Source organism: Pseudonaja textilis, chromosome 12, assembly GCF_049901715.1.
Source record: "Pseudonaja textilis isolate UNSWEBS1 chromosome 12, rPseTex1.2, whole genome shotgun sequence".
Lineage (NCBI taxonomy): Eukaryota > Metazoa > Chordata > Lepidosauria > Squamata > Elapidae > Pseudonaja > Pseudonaja textilis.
The window spans coordinates 10,098,156-10,114,443 of record NC_142001.1 but is presented as its reverse complement, the minus strand read 5'-3'; the positions used below and the strand labels follow the sequence as shown (position 1 = coordinate 10,114,443).

At 42.5% G+C, this 16,288-nt stretch overlaps 1 protein-coding gene across 1 annotated transcript in view; it reads left to right on the top strand.

Moving 5' to 3' along the window:
• POF1B (POF1B actin binding protein) overlaps positions 1–16,288 on the top strand; it is a 45,002-nt gene that overhangs the window by 20,515 nt on the left and 8,199 nt on the right. Inside the window, exons 3-11 of the mRNA XM_026703019.2 lie at positions 1,458–1,544; positions 4,865–5,050; positions 8,072–8,202; positions 9,232–9,259; positions 9,990–10,064; positions 11,844–11,936; positions 13,032–13,145; positions 14,883–15,035; positions 15,889–15,999. Of these exons, the coding sequence (XP_026558804.1) occupies positions 1,458–1,544; positions 4,865–5,050; positions 8,072–8,202; positions 9,232–9,259; positions 9,990–10,064; positions 11,844–11,936; positions 13,032–13,145; positions 14,883–15,035; positions 15,889–15,999 (978 nt within the window). The remainder of the gene's footprint in view (positions 1–1,457; positions 1,545–4,864; positions 5,051–8,071; positions 8,203–9,231; positions 9,260–9,989; positions 10,065–11,843; positions 11,937–13,031; positions 13,146–14,882; positions 15,036–15,888; positions 16,000–16,288) is intronic.

Below are 16,288 nucleotides of genomic sequence, written 5' to 3'. Positions count from 1 at the left end.
TCATTGCATTAATGTTGTTGCATAGTTGGGTAATGAAACATCCGCAAGCAAATGAGCAACCTCAGAGAGCAACTAGGATTTCACTGTTCAACCCTGAGCTACAGATATTTTCCTCTATTGTAATAAAGTTATTTGAGTTATGTGCATGTAGAAATTTACAATTGCGTGCACACACACACACACACACACACACAAGTTTGGAAGGATAGCAGGGTTATTTCTTGTTTTAAAATAAAGATTTTATTATTAATTTGTTTATTAACACAAACAAAAACAAAAAAAATACATTAAAAACATCGAACATGGTGCAATCGTCCTAACCCACATATTTGTCTTACATTGCTAACTCACATATAAAAATCCTACAAATTTACTTTCTATATATATAATTTATACACACACACACACATTTAATCTTTTCTTATTGTTTTGATCCTTCCTCTTTTCTAACCAACCATAAAAGTTATCCCATATTTTGTAGTAATCTGATTCGTCCTTATTTTTTAATTCCTTTGTCAATTTGTCTATTTCGACAGCAGGGTTATTTCAAACTTGCGCAACACATTGATTCAAAGATCAATTGATCTTCCATTTACTGCTCTTGAGCCACGGCAGCCGAAAGCATTGTGGATGTTCTAGAAAATCCTGAATCAATACATTTCTTCCAAAAATGTTAGAAGCCAAAAAAAAAAAAAAACCTTTGGAAAATCCTCTATGCCACTACACTTAATTCTAGATCCTTGTTGTGAAGACAATTGTGGTCTCGTTTCTTCAATCCACAAGCATTGAGATCTAAATGATCCTTCCCTGGAACTTGAACGGAGGGTTGGACTAGAAGACCTCCAAGGTCCCTTCCAATTTTGTTATTCTGTTGTGGGTGAATCCTAGATCCTAGTTTATTAAATCTTTATTGGATTCTTTTATATGCTGAGATTTATCCATGAAGAATATAAAGGCAGCATCAAAAGTCCATAGCATGTGGGACATTTCAGTCTCATTTTCCACATGGCCTCTAGAGTTCTCTCTTCAAATAAGCTTGGTGTCAGCGTTCCAACGAAACTCCCCATGTTCATTCAGCACTCAGAAACAAAGTCCAGCCAAGTAAGAATTTATTAGAGTTGTCATATTGACATATTCTGGGAAAACCCGAATCTGAAAGTTCCAGGTTTCCCTTTCCCCAAGAGAAATTCAAAGATCCATCCCCTGCACCCATCAGTCCATCACACGGCCAAATCAAATCTTTGTCCCAACTGGAGACATCCGTCCAGTCACTCCTCTCCAGGTACCTGCTCTCATGTCTCCCCTGGTCCTTCTCTTCACTAGACTAGCCATGCCAGTTCCTGCAACCATTCATGGTATATTTTAGTCACCAGTCCCCGAATCATTTTGTAAAGTCAGATGCTGTGCAGTCTATGAGAAGCCTGTGTGTAAATAAGGAGTTGCTTTGTTACTTACAGGAACCACTGTCTCCACTTCTGAGAGGAGGGAATAATGTGATCTATGAAAAGACAATAAGGAAATACGAGCTGCTAAATCCAGATGAGGTAAGAGATTATCCTGCCTCCATATTCCTTCCTTCCTTCCTTCCTTCCTTCCTTCCTTCCTTCCTTCCTTCCTTCCTTCCTTCCTTCCTTCCTTCCTTCCTTCCTTCCTTCCTTCCTTCCTTCCTTCCTTTTGGTTTTAAAAAGAGAAACTGGATGCTTTAATTTGACTGCAGTGCAGGGGAGTTCAAGAGCTTAAAGAGGACAGAATGGTCTTTCAGTTGTCTGAGCCTTTGGTGGGTTTGCTTCTCTACGAAAGTTTGCATCTTTGGACCCAAACACCTGCCATCATTTGATCTCTGGGGCAAATAAAAACAACTTAGCCATTGGCACAAAAAAGCTGGGCGCTGCCCCGCAACAAAGCTGTCCATTCAATAGGCACCCTGCCCTTTGGAAACGAAATGAATACGGAGTCTTGTTTCACCTGGCCCTTTCTTCTTTCAGTTCCAAGGTGTGTTCCCTTTTTAGAGACTCAGATGAATGAGAGAGGTATATTAAGACTGGTTTACAAGTCTTGTGTGTTGAGGAATTGAAAGGGGAGAGCGGGAGGAGAACAGGTGCAACAAGGAAGCCCAAAGCATTGGCTTGTGTGAAAACTAGATGGCAAACATCCTTGTGAGGTCCTTGATGTTTTCCTGCTTGTTTGCTTGTTTTCCAGCGGACATTTCATTACCCAACCATGTAACATCATCCGTCCTAGAAAAGAGTGGGGTTCGCTCTCTGTTTATATCCCTGCCCTTTCTATACAGAGAGCAAACCCCACTCCCTTCTAGCGTGGATGATGCTACCTAGTTGGGTATTGAAACATCTGCAGGAAAGCTCAGAGAGGACCCCACAGTTCAACCCAGAGCTACAAATAATTCTCTTTTGTTGGAAACATCCTTGTGATTCCCTGCCTTTCCCTGTAGAATTTCAGTTGGGTTTCATTTTAGGGTTGTCTGCAGGGATTATGCCTCTACCTCCCTGTGCGCTAAATCTGGATTTCCCTTCTGACTGTGGATCATTGCACAGCCTAATAAAATGGCCCTTTGTGGTCATTTTCCAGTTTTCATGTGCTTCTTTGCAAGACAAATCTCATACGTTTACAAACCCAATGGCCTGTATTACAGTAACCAGCAAAGCAGAAGTTCTGTTCTGACCCAGGCCTCCTAAACCATAATCTTGCACAAACTTATTTTAAAAACAAGACTTATTTTATTGCAACGCTGGGAATTGTTTTCATTCCCAGCCAGAATTAATCTCAAATAGTCCCCTGAGATAAGCACCCACCTTTCAGTTCTGTGAAGTGCTGCCAAAAAACAGAAGTAGCAAATGAACTAGAAAAGAAACCAACCGAAGTACAAAAAAAGCCAACCAAAGTACAGAGAGCTTCAAGGATGACTTGGAACCAATCAAACTACTTTGCTTCCTGCTTTCGTCATCTTGGCCTGACTTTTGTCATCTTGGCCTGACTACTTTCGTCATCTTGGCCTGACTTTTATCCTGAGTCGCCCATTTTGTTTCAGCTGCTCTTGCCTTCTAGCAGCTCGGTGCACACACGCACTGGGAACAGGCTCCCCTGGTTCCTCTTCCTCGCTGCTGCCAGACTCCAAAGGCTCTGAAGGCAGCACCTGACTCCCAGATGGTCCTGGCTCCATCTCTGCATTGGACAGAGGACCCTCGTCTGAGTCCACTCCAGACTCCCAGACTGGTCCCCGTTCTTCCCCACTGTCCGCTGCCGTCTGCACCGGCTGCCAGCAATCCCCAACAAGTTCTTTCTTTTTCCAACCAGGTGTAACAAGAAACAGGAAGGGACCTTTGTTCTTGGAAACAAATAGAGATTTGACTACAGAGTTCAGTTTCGAAATGAAAAAACTTCCCTATAAGGTTGTATCTGCAGTAGGACTGAATTCACACATTGAACTCGCTCCACAATAAGTCATTGTTAGCTGGGGTCACGCATTGCCACAGTCAGCTATTAGCTGTGTGTCCCAAAGTTGGCTAATAAACCACAGTAGGCAAACAAGCTCAGTGTGTAAACAAAACACAGCAATAAGGTCAAAGTCAAATTAAGAACTGCTTCATTTTACACAGCAGGCTTTATCTTGGAGTCAGCGTTGCTTGGCAGAGAATCCTGGGAAGAAGGCTTCTATCTCAAGTATCTCAATTTTGGCAGCTTGAAGTTGGTGGACTTCAACTCTCAAATTCCCCAGCTGGGGAATTCTGGGAGTTGAAGTCCACCCCCTCTTCAAGCTGCCCAGGCTGAGAAATACTGCTCCACAGGCTTTTGAGTGCCAAGCTTACTGAAACTTGTGCCAAACTTTAGAAGTGGAGGATTATGAGGTAGGTTTATATTTCAGAGAACTCTGTTGGTTAACAACCACAATAAAGTTGAATAGAAATAGAAATAGAAGAGAACAATAACTTTATTGTCACTTTGAATGTACACTAATTGGCATATATTAAAAATGAAATGTCGCTGCCTACAGCTCTTAAAGGGTCAATACCTCCAATATAAACACAACAAGATAAATAAATAAATGCAAAATTATGCATTTACCTACATATATGACATGAAGAGACAACGCAGTCTAGTCCAGATATATACTGTATATGTACATGGCGAGAAAAATGAATCTTGTTAGTTTATCAGACGGATGGCCTAGGGAACAAAGCTGTTACAGAATCGGATAGTCCTGCTAGACATACTTTGAAACTTCCTCCCAGATGGATCAACAGAAACAGACGGTGAAGTGGGTGTGTAGGGTCTCTAACGATGCTTTGAACTCTAAGCACGTAACGCTTATAAGCAGTATCCTGAATAAAGGGAAGTGAGCTTCCTATAATCTTCTCGGCTGCCCTCATCACTCTCTGTAGGGGCTTTCTATCTGAGGCACAGCTGCCACCAAACCAAACAGTGATGCAGTTTGTTAAAACGTTATTTGAATTTGACTTCAAAAGATCTCGATTGTTCTTTGTATGATTTTGACTTGAACGTTGTTATTATATAATAATAATAAATAATAATAATAATAATAATAATAATAATAATAATAATAATAATAATAATAATAATAATAATAATAATAATATTGTTTAAGCCACAGGGTGTCCACTGGGTGGTCAGAGAAGATCAGGATGGCCATGCTTCTCTGAACTCATGCCTACTTTTACCTCTATCACGACACCCCTGGAAAAGGCAAGGGACTTCTTGTTTCCCTTCTTTTTAACACTCAGTTCCCACATTCACATTTCAGTGTTCAGTTTCCTAACACGAAGTGGGTTCTTAACACAAAGAATTTGCACAAGAGAAGGGCGCTTTCAAGAGAATCTCTTTTTCTTAGGAGAAGCAGTACCAATACCTGCAGCAAACCGTGCCTGACCAATGCCAAGTCAGCCAGCCAGTGGAACGAATCCAGGTGGTTCAGCAATGCCAACACACAACCAATGCCTGTGACTCTACTCCTGTCCATATCAATGATGTCGGAAAGAGCAGCATTAATAAAGTGATCATAAAGACATCTGAACCGGTAAGCCTTTAACCGATCAATACGTTTTTGCCAACCTCAACCACTTTAAGACGGGTGGACTTCAACTCCCAGCATGGCCCAGCCAACCAGGCTGGCTGGGCCATCCTGGGAGTTGAAGTCCACCCGTCTTAAAAGTGGTTGAGGTTGACAAATACTGTCTTAAGTGGACATTTTCTGCTCCAAGATGGGATGTGGTGGCTCAGTGGCTAAGACGCTGAGTTTGTCGATCAGAAAGGTCAGCAGTTTGGCAGTTCGAATCCCCAACTGAGTGAGCTCCCGTTACTTGCCTCAGCTTCTGCCAACCTAGCAGTTTGAAAGCATGTGAAAATGCAAGTAGAAAAATAGGGACCCCTTTGGTGGGAAGGGAACAGCGTTCCGTGCGCCTTTGGCGTTTAGTCATGCCGGCCACATGACTTCTTTGGACAGTGCTGGCTCTTCAGCTTTGTAACAGAGGTGAGCACCACCCCCTAGAGACGGAAATGACTAGCACGTAGGTGCAAGGGGAACCTTTACCTTTTCCTTTCTGCTCCAAAAGGATTCCGCTGTCTAGTCTCATGCGTTGGAAGAGTCCTCTCAGCCACTCTTTGCAGATCGAGTGGCTGTCAGGTGACAGCACAATCAGATCCAATCTAATTTCTGAAAACCATTTTGCTCAAGTTGCAAAAGCGGCCAACACCCAGCCTAGCGGGGAAAGGATGCGCTTGCTCTCAAGTTTCTGTGCTGAAATTATCAGGGAGTTGAATCAGAAAAGTGTGCCCCTGTTTGCCTCTAGCGAGAGGCAGGCACTTGGGCAGAAGCCTCCACAAGACAATTCATGACTCAGGTGAGCCGCAAGTTATGAAACAAAACGAACGTAGGTGGAGCGCTTGGGGGAAAAAAAGGAGCAGGTTGAATTCTAATGAGGCAAAACAGCAGCCGCATCTGCTTTGAGGTGCCTGGAGAGGCTGAAGACGCATCGTGGGAAAACCAAGAAAGCTGGGAGGGGGGTTTTCCCCCAAACTCTCCTCCTTCTTTAAAAGAGTGAAGAAGAAATCTAAGAGAAATGTAGAAAGAAGAAACAATATAAATTGCTTTGTGCTGTTTAACTGCCGCAGTAAGCTTTTTAACTGTATATTCTGCTGTGAACACGATGCAGTGGCCTAGAGGTGGAGTTCTCGCCTCACGAGCTGTGGGGCTGTGAGCTCGATCCTAGGTAGAGCACAATGAGAATATATCTGCTGAACAAAACTCCGCATTGGTGACAGGAAGGGCACCCGGACAGTAAACACTCAGCTCCGTTCAGTTGCCAAGACTTTACCCCACAAGGAGTTATGGGGTCATTAAAATAAGATGTTGAATATACTGTGAACATACCAGACAAGACAAGACTTTATCTCACAAAGCACCTGAGTTTTTAAAGTATTTGCCTTTTATTTTTATATGTTCCGCCCCCCCTTGAAATTTAAACTACTTTATTGAAAAGTTGGGCTTGTTGTGCACTGTAAGCCATCAATCATGATTTGAAGGATCCTTGGTATTCTCTGAACTTGCTTGTTTTCTTGCAGACATTTCATTACCCAAACTAGGTAGCCTCATAATTGCTCTGCATCAACACTGCTGTCAGCAGTGATGATGTTACCTAGTTGGGTAATAAAATGTTTTCAGGAAAATGTGCAAGCTCAGAGAGCACCAAGGACCCCTCAGGTCAACCCTGAAGCTACAAATATTCTTTTATTAGTAATCACGGTGTATCAACCTCTCTGAGTGCCTTTGCACTACACATTGACGCCAAAGCAGGAAAAGCAAGTTATGAAGGAAGGCAAATATGTACGTGTCCCAACATAACGTCGCAGGATCCAATCTGGGTCAGTCACTGGGACCAAAGGTTTATCCTTCTGAGCTTTTGGACTCGTGTCGGAGCCCATCCTCAGGGAACTTGTCTCTCTTGACACATTCTGGCGAGAGACAAGTTCCCTGAGGATGGGCTCCTGTCATGCCCCTGTCAGAGTCTGAATCCGAGGAGGAAGATGAACAGCTGACAGAGAGTGGGATTGTGGCTATGTTGGCTGTGGAGGAAACTGGGAAAGGGCAAAGTCTGGCTGGGCAGAGCAGGCGAAAGGTAGAACAAGGGAGGGGGAATTCAGAGGAAGATCCAGGCCCACTCCCTCTTCATCCTAGGGCATGCAGGGAGGAATGGAGAAAAGAGCAACATGGATTGCATGGTTTATGGGGGAGGAAAGGGCCCTGATTCCCTTCATTAGCCACACCTGGGAATGAGAGTTTAAAAGAGATGCATGCCCACTGCAGCAGCTGCTGGGAGCAAATGTGACTTTATCCTGTGTTGTCATTGCTTATTTGTGTTCCTGGCATCTTCCCAAATGTGAGTTTTGCCGTGCCTTCAAGTCTGGAATTCTTGCTCATGCCCTGCCAGACTAATTACCTCAGTTGGGCTTGATTGGACTTAACATTACAGTTTGTGTTGACCATGTTTTGGACTTAATTCTCTGCAGTCAAAGGTTGTTCTTGGGAGAGTTTTTCTCCAGCCAGAAGGTAACCAGGACATTGGGGGCAAAGTTGGAGCTACTAAGGGGACTCTTATTGATTATCTGACTGTGTTGCCTTTGTGCCACGCCCCTTTGGGTCATCCCAGTTCCAGCACGAGTCCGAAAGCTTGGAAGATTAAGCCTCCGGTCCCGGGGACTGACCCAGATTGGATCTGGCAAACCAAGTTCCAGCTTGGCTTGTTGGTGGCAAGAAGAAATTCCCCAACATGGAACTTGGTTTGTAGGAATTCCTCACCGCAGGAGGACATTCCGCAGTTTATTATTGATGCCTTGTGTGTAGAAAACAAGGGCATTGAAGAAGTGGTGAATCAAGCTGGAAATATTTGATAGGCACCCCAAGGGGAGATGGGAGTGTGGAAAAGTAGGTCAGTGCAGGGTGTGCAATCAAGAATGGGAGCAGAGCTTTAAAACAGGAAATTTGCATGCCGAGGGTCGAACCATTGCCTCTCTAATGATGTCCTTATGACTTCCCTGACAGGTGAAGTGCACCCAGGAGACAAATGACCAGCTGGACTGCCGCTACTTTGGAGAACTCCTAGCAGAACTGCACCGCAAGAGCAACGACCTGCACAGCTGTTTGCTCCAGCATGTTGAGAAGCTGGGCGGAAGGTAGAAGTCGGGCCTCATCCTAGCTTGGAATTTGGAGAATGTTTGGCAGCCGTTCTTGGAAAGGAAGCAGAGCTGCTTGCCTGAACAGCAGGCTGTGGTTCTGTTGGTCTGCAGCCATCCTAAGAAATGGGGGTTGATTTAAGCTTCCTTGAACCCCGTTCAAAAAAATCGCCTTAAATCCCTCACCTTAAACATCCTTGCTCATTTCTGTGGATAGACACGTAATCCCAGTCCTCGTATTATGTATGAGTGTTGTCACAACATTCTTAGTTTTTAGTTACAGATGGTCCTCAGTTAATAGCAATAGCACATAGACTTACATACCGCTTTACAGTGCTTTACAGTCCTCTCTAAGTGGGTTTTTACAGAGTCAGCATATTGCTCCCAACACTCTGGGTCCTCATTTTATCATCCTCGGAGGGATGGAAGGCTGAGTCAAACTTGAGCCGGTCAGGATCGAACTCCTGGTAGTTGGCAGAATTAGCCCGCAGCACTGCATTCTAACAACTGGGAGGGAAGGAAGGAAGGAAGGAAGGAAGAAAGGAAGGAAGGAAGGAAGGAAGGAAGGAAGGAAGGAAGGAAGGAAGGAAGGAAGGAAGGAAGCTATAACACTTAGACTTATAAATTGCTTCACAGTGCTTTACAGCCCTCCCTAAGCGGTTTACAGAGTCAGCCTCCTGCCCCCAACAATCTGGATCCTCATTTTACTCAGCTTGGAAGGATGGAAAGCTGAGTCAACCTTGAGCCTGGTGAGATTCAATCTGCCAAACTGTAGGCAGCCAGCAGTGGTCAGCAGAAGTAGCCTGCAGTGTTGCACTCTAACCACTGCACCACCATAATACTGAATGCATTGTCTCTAGGTGATGTGGTTGCAAAGGGCATTTAATTTTATTAAAGGTAACTTAGTATACCCTTTCCTCAATTAAGTCAGAATGAAAGACTTACCACAACAATGGTGGTGGTGATTATAATGTAGTCAGTGGATAGCGAAAGGATAATGCTAATGTTTTTCTTGTATTTCCCTTACAGAAGATGCGATCTGGAATCTCTGAATGATGTAAGTGCCGAACAGTTTCCAGAATTTAGAGAAATATCTGGGCTTTGTGTGTTAATAAGCAAACAGTGGCTAGCTGTCTTTGATTAAAATCCAAAAATGAGAATAAAAGGCTGGTTTTAACCTGCCTGAATGAAAATCACACTGATTTTCACATATGGTAGGGATTGATTATTCTTTTTCTAGAATAGAGTAGAATAGAATAAGGAATTAGAAATAGAATATAGAATAGAATATAGAATAGAATAAGGAATTAGAATAGAATAGAGAATAGAATATAGAATAGAATAGAATATAGAATAGAATAGAATAGAATAGAATAGAATAGAATAGAATAGAATAGAATAGAATAGAATAGAATAGAATAAGGAATTAGAATAGAATATAGAATAGGATAGGATAGGATAGGATAGAATAGAATAGAATAAGGAATTAGAATAGAATAGAATAGAATACAGAATAGAATAAAGAATTAGAATAGAATAGAATAGAATAGAGAATAGAATAGAATAGAACAGAATAGAACACAAAACAGAGGTCCCCAAACTTGGTAACTTTAAGACTTGTGGACTTCAACTCCCAGAATTCTCCAGTCAGTATAATTTATTTATTTTTTATATATATATGAATGAATGATGTAGATAAGTGAGGTTGAACCCAATATTTGATTAACCTGTAATAAATAGCACTCCTGATAATATGCATTCTATTTCTATTGTCTTGTTTTCAATAGAGAGAGGATATTGAGAGCTTGATTCCTAAAGGGCTTTCAGAGTCGACAAAACAGCAGATCCGTTACCTACTGGAGGTAAGGAGAAATTTGTGGAAATCAATAGAAATTGTGTTTAATTTCATGTTGTGAAGCCCTCTTTTTTCCTAAACCGCTATGCACTAACACGCAGTATTGATGCATATTACATAATTACTTACTGTCCTTCTTATGATGGATACCGTGTTGATGAATAACAACTATATGTCAGCCCAGGAATGACACAGAAGAATCCAGCCAGGGTTCAGTTCTTTATTTGCTTACACACAACAGACAGAATCTTGCCAGAGTAAACCTTTACTGCTATCACAACAGTTGGATATTCTCTGGGAGAATCTGGAGGATTGCTGTCTTTACTGTCTTTCTCTGGGCTGGGCTGGGCTGCCTCTTGTTTCACCCTCCTCCTTAGAAGATTAACAAATTAACAGAGTTGGAAGGGACCTTGTAGGTCATCTACTCCAACCCCCACCGAAGCAGGAGACCCTACACCATTTCTCACAGTTGGCTATCCAGTGTCTTCTTGAAAGCCTACAGTGGTGAAGCTCCCACAACTTCTGAAGGGAAGCTGTTCCATTGGTTGGTTGTTGTCACTGACAGAAAATTTCTCCTTATTTCCAGATGTTTCATTCTTCTTGGGAAAGTACTACTTCACCATCCCTCATGTGACATAATTAGAAAATATGCAATAAAAAAGTCATATTCACGATGGGAATCATTAAAAGCCACAAAAAAAATCCTAGATAAATGAAATTAAATCTCAAAATGTTGGAACAAAAATGGTCTCAGTGTTTGGCCCAAAATATTGGAATAGTAGTGTCAGATCCAAATCCCTATGGAGATTCTCAAGTCATCCAGATCACGGCGGTCCCAAAGGTGCTTTTTCAAGAGGCAACTAGACTTACTTTCTTTATTTTATTTGGACTTTTTTATTTTATTTATTTTCTTTGAAAATGTTTCGCTTATCATCCAAGAAGCTGAAGAAGAACTTTTGGGACATGTCAGATCCAAAGTTGGTCTAAATACATTCTGAGCTCAAAGGTGACCTATCTATCGGTTTTGGAGACTTATCTGCATCCAGTTTTGGTCACCATGCTATAAAAAAAAGATGTTGAGACTCTAGAAAAAGTGCAGAGAAGAGCAACCAAGAGGATTAGGGGACTGGAGGCTAAAATGTACAATGAACGGTTGCAGGAACTGGGCCTGGCTAGTCTAGGGAAGAGAAGGACCAGGGGAGACATGATAGCAGTCTTCCAATATTTGAGGGGCTGCCACAGAGAGGAGGAAGGGGTCAAGCTATTTTCCAAGGCACCTGAAGGCCAGACAAGGAATAATGGGTGGAAACTGATCCAAGGAGAGATTCAACCTGGAAATAAGGAGAAATTTTCTGACAGTGAGATTTTCTGACAACCGATTGGACAGAAGTTGCCTTCAAAAGTTGTGGGAGCTTCATTACCGGAAGCTTTCAAGAGGAGACTGGACTGCCATCTGTCAGAAATGGTGTAGGGTCTTCTGCTTGGGTGGGTGCTTGGACTAGATGACCTACAAGGTCCCTTCCAACTTGTTAATCTGTATCTGTATCTATCCCAGTAGAATGGACACCATTAAGGATAATCATATGATGGGAAACTGATAAATGCTATTTCTCCCAGATGTTCACCTAGCCGGTTCTCACCAACAGGACATTGGAGTGGCTGAGGATTTGAATTATTCCAAGTCTCCAGCTGGTTGCAAGCTTGAAACTATGTTTGATTTTTGTATTAAAATCTTTCTGCTCCAAAGCCATCCTAAACCATCTCTTTTGCTGTCCATCTTTCCTAGATGAGAGCAACAGCTGATAAGTCCATGAAGCTGGTCCTTGCCACCTTCAGCAACCTTCGAGAGGAGCTTGTACACCTTCAGGATGACTTAGGGGTGTGTAGTTCTGTTGCTTGGAATGTGTCGGAGTGCTTTTGAACAGCCTTCCTTGGACTGGTGTCTTTCAGATGTGTTAGGACCTGCTGGCTGGAATTTACATTTCAAACACATCTGTGGGAGGTCAGGATAGGGAAAGCTGCACCCAGATGTTACTTGTGATGTAGAGCCAGGATTTATAAAGCAATTTCAGATTTTCAAGATCCTCTTCTTGTCGGCGCCTGTTTTAGAGAGTCCCCTGAATTTTGAGTGACACGCCTACAAATTCTGCGTAGAAATATCGGATCCTTTCTTGCATGGCAGAAATCAAAGCGGTGTCAGTCATTTACTTCTCAAAAGTTTGTAAGGCAATCTTGAAGTTACTTTTCTCTTAGGACAATTGGAAGAATCTTTTGAGACCAAACCATGGATAATAGGTGACTTAGTAGTTATGAGCCGTTATGAACTTGGGTCGTTTTTAATATAGACAAATTTTGCATTGTTTGTAGTTGCACTGGAAACTTTGGTTGGTTCCCTTGTTCATTTCCCTCAGGCTTGTTTTTCAACAGCTTATTGTTGAAAATCCATGACATTCTACTCCTCCTCAGAGGTACAAAGGCAGGTTTGAGTGTCAGTGTGTCACAAAAGAAAAAGAGCATATGTTATGACTGACTTTATGGTTCAGTCATAAACTCAGCCTTTGGAGATCCAAGCATTACTTTTTTTCTGAATCACAAATGTGCTAAAAAGAAAAAAGAGAGGGAGGGAGGGAGGGAGAGAGAAAGGAAGGAAGGAAGGAGAAGCAGAATGAGGAAGGAAGGAGAGAGGAAGGAAGGAAAAAGGGGAAGAGAAGAGAGAAAGAAGGAAGGAGGGAGGGACAGAAAGAAAGAAAAGGAAGAAGGAAGGAAGAAAAGAGGAAGAAAGGAAGGAAGGAGGAAAAGAAAGAAGGAAAGAGGGAGGAAGGATGGAAGGAAGGAAAAGGAGGGAGGGATATAGCATATAGAATATTTTTAATATGTGATATTTTATAAACTGAGGCAAACTGACAGACAGATCGATTTGCACATAGCAAATAAGAGTATTTTTAACAGCCTATCTATCTATGGACTTTTACAGAAGCTGGAAATGGACAAGATGCTGCTTGAGAAAGACCTGTCTTTCAAAGAAGCTCAAGTGAAAGAATATGAGATGATGTTGGCCTCTGTGCGTGAGAACAATCGTCAGCAGCAGGTGAGCGAGCACACTCCGTGGGTACCAAATGTTGGCTCCTGATTGAAATGGCTGTCTTGTCCAACTGTCAGTTGTTGTAGTGACCTATCGGTTGATCTAATGCCAAGACGTTCTTCTGAAAGGGGAAGAACATCAAATCCTGGGGAAATAGCAAAGGTTGGCGGGGAGAAGGATAGAAAAATACAAACCGGCAGATTAGCTTAGGCTAGATAAACATTTCCTATTTCTGTTACAAGAGAAGAAAAACAAATCTAGTATGTAGAGCATTGCGACGTTGTGCAGACGTAACCATCAAGTCTTGCTTTATAGCTTCCGTGTACGTATGTAGGGACGCAGTGGCTCAGTGGCTAAGATGCTGAGCTTGTCGATCAGAAAGATCAGCACTTTGACAGTTCGAATCCCTAGCGCCGTGTAAGGGAGTGAGCTCCCGTTACTTGTCCCAGCTTCTGCCATCCTAGCAGTTCGAAAGCATGTAAACAATGCAAGTAGGAAAATAGGGGACACTTTGGGGGGGAAGGGAACAGTGTTCCGTGGGTCTTCAGCGTTTAGTCATGCCAGCCACATGACCACGGAGGCATCTTCGGACAGCGCTGGCTCTTTGGCTTTGTAAAAGAGATGAGCACCGCCCCCTAGAACCGAAAATGACTAGCACATAGGTGCGAGGGGAACCTTTACTTTTACCTATGAACAACATGTACAATACTGGTGATCTGCTATCGAGTTGATATTGATTCTTAGCAACCCATAGATTTTCTCCGAGAGGATCTGGCCCTGACTTGGTCCTTCAGATCTTCCAATGGTGTAATCATCCCCACTGTAATGGTGGTACATTCTCCTTGTTGTTGTCCGCTTCTTCTCCTTCCTTACATCTTTCCCAGCACTCTCCAGAGGCATAATGTGTGCAAAGTAGGGTAGCATGAATCAGAACGTTGATGCTTCAAGTGAGAACTCTGGGTTGCCGATAAAGGAGGATATATGTAGTTCAGGGTTGAAATGAAGGGGTACTTGTTTCCCTCTGAGCTTGGCTGTGTCCTTACAGACATTTCATCGCCCTTACTTGGTAACATCATCACTGCTAGTAAAGAAGGGGGTTGAGAGCAACCTAGTTGCAACTGCAAGAAAAGCTGTCAAGCTCTGAGAACACTAAGGATCCCTCAACACTGGGTTGATTTCTTCAATGATCCATTGGATTTTTTGGTTGTCCTTGGTATTCCCGAGGGTCTTCTCCAACACTAAAGTTCAAAAGCTTCATTATTCTTTCTACCTTGCTTATTCAAAGCCTATATGTTTCTCCCTTCCCTCCTGGGTGTCTCATAAACCAGATTCTCCAAGTGATGAGCACGTTCCCAGGCTGGGTGTCATCATTCACGTTCTCCAATTAAATATATTCCTGGGCAAAACCTCTGGTATTTTGGTTACAATCTTTTAAAGATAAAGAGTTGGAATGTACTTTCGCTTTCAATTGCTCTTCCAGATTTCCTTCCTTTTCTCCTCTTCCCTGTGGCAACTACTAAAACAGGCATAGGAATGTTTTACGAGTTGACACTATGTATGGTAGGATGATCAATCGGAATTATTCCAAGGTGGCCGACGCATAGGAACCATGGCCCAACAAGAATTGTGAAAATAGAGATGTACCAATGCAAATACATTAAGCTAAGCCTTAAGGAATTAGGTTCTCCCAAGTGACAAAGTCCCTTAAGACGGTTTCTTTTTGGCTGGGGTGTATTTTTGCAGCAAGCCCTCCGCGAATACACTCTGAAGTGCCGTTCCCTGGAAGAACAGCTGCTGTCTCTCCGTCACAATGACAGCGAGCGGGAATTCCGGCTGAAAGACCTGGAATACAGCAAACGAGCTTTGGAGCAGGAAATCCAGAACTTGAGACTCCAGGTAAGCCAGCTCTCCTCTTCCCTTTGGTCAGTGGATGCTTGGGATCCCCTTTAAAAGAGAGAAGCATCCCTGTAAAAAAGTGACCAGTGAGTGGACAACACTTTCTGTGCCAATTGGTCTCCTTGAGGGCTGATTTCTTTTCTTTCCAAGTCTTGCTTGGATTCAGAAGCAGCATAGTTACGGGAAATTAGATACGGCGATCACTTGTCTGTAGTACCTTGCACATCGGAGGTTGTGGTGTGAAAAATCAAGTTGGGAATGAACATCCATGAACATCAATTTAAGGGCTTTTCATTTGAATTGTGATTCAATCAACTGGATCCCCATTAGAATATGTGTGTGTGTGTGTGTGTAAAAATAAATAAATAAATAAAGGAAAAATAAATAAAATACATACATACTGTACATAAAGAGAGAGGGAAAGGGAAGAGAAAGAGAAAAAAAGGAAAGGAAAATAAAAGAACAAAGAAAGAAAGCAAGGAAGGAAGGAAAGACAGGAAGGAAGAGAGGGAGAAAGAGGAAAAAAGCAAAGGAAAAAACACATATATACATGCATATATACATACATAAAGAGAGGGGGAAACAGAAGAAAAAGAAAAAAGAAAAGAAAAAGAAATAAAAGAAATAAGAAGGAAGGAAAAGAAAAAAAGAAAGAAAGAAAGAAAGAAAGAAAGAAAGAAAGAAAGGGAAAGATAGGAAGGAAGAGAGGGAGAAAGAAAGTAAGAAAGAAAGTAAGAAAGATAGATGATAGATTTATTCCATAGAATAAACCTCTCATTATGTTGAGGTTGCTTTAAAGAACTGTTAGTGTTTTTTTTAATTGCAGAAACTAAAATGTTTTCCTTTTGCTCAGGCTTCCACCAATCCTCTGGGCCAAACCACCACCGATGAACTTTCCAGCCGCTACGTAGAGATGATCAACCAACTCAGAGAGGATAAAGACCGAGAGATCCGCAATCTGCGGGTAAGTTGGGTTCCTTATCAAGGATGCCTGACTTTCTTTTAAGCCATTCCTGTTTTGTAGAGCTGGGCCTTCTACAGGTGTTAATACCTGTTCGGTCTTATCTGGCCTGGAACCTCACTGGGTTGTTGAACAGAGAACCACATGGATATCCCAGAAGTGTAGACTAGCCTAGAGTGTTACAATGCATCCCAGAAGAAGATAGTGGCCAACTAGGCCTACACTGTTACCAGGAAAGCTGCACAGTGACATCCATCAGGGATCCAACGTCACTCAAAGTCATGGGGGTGAG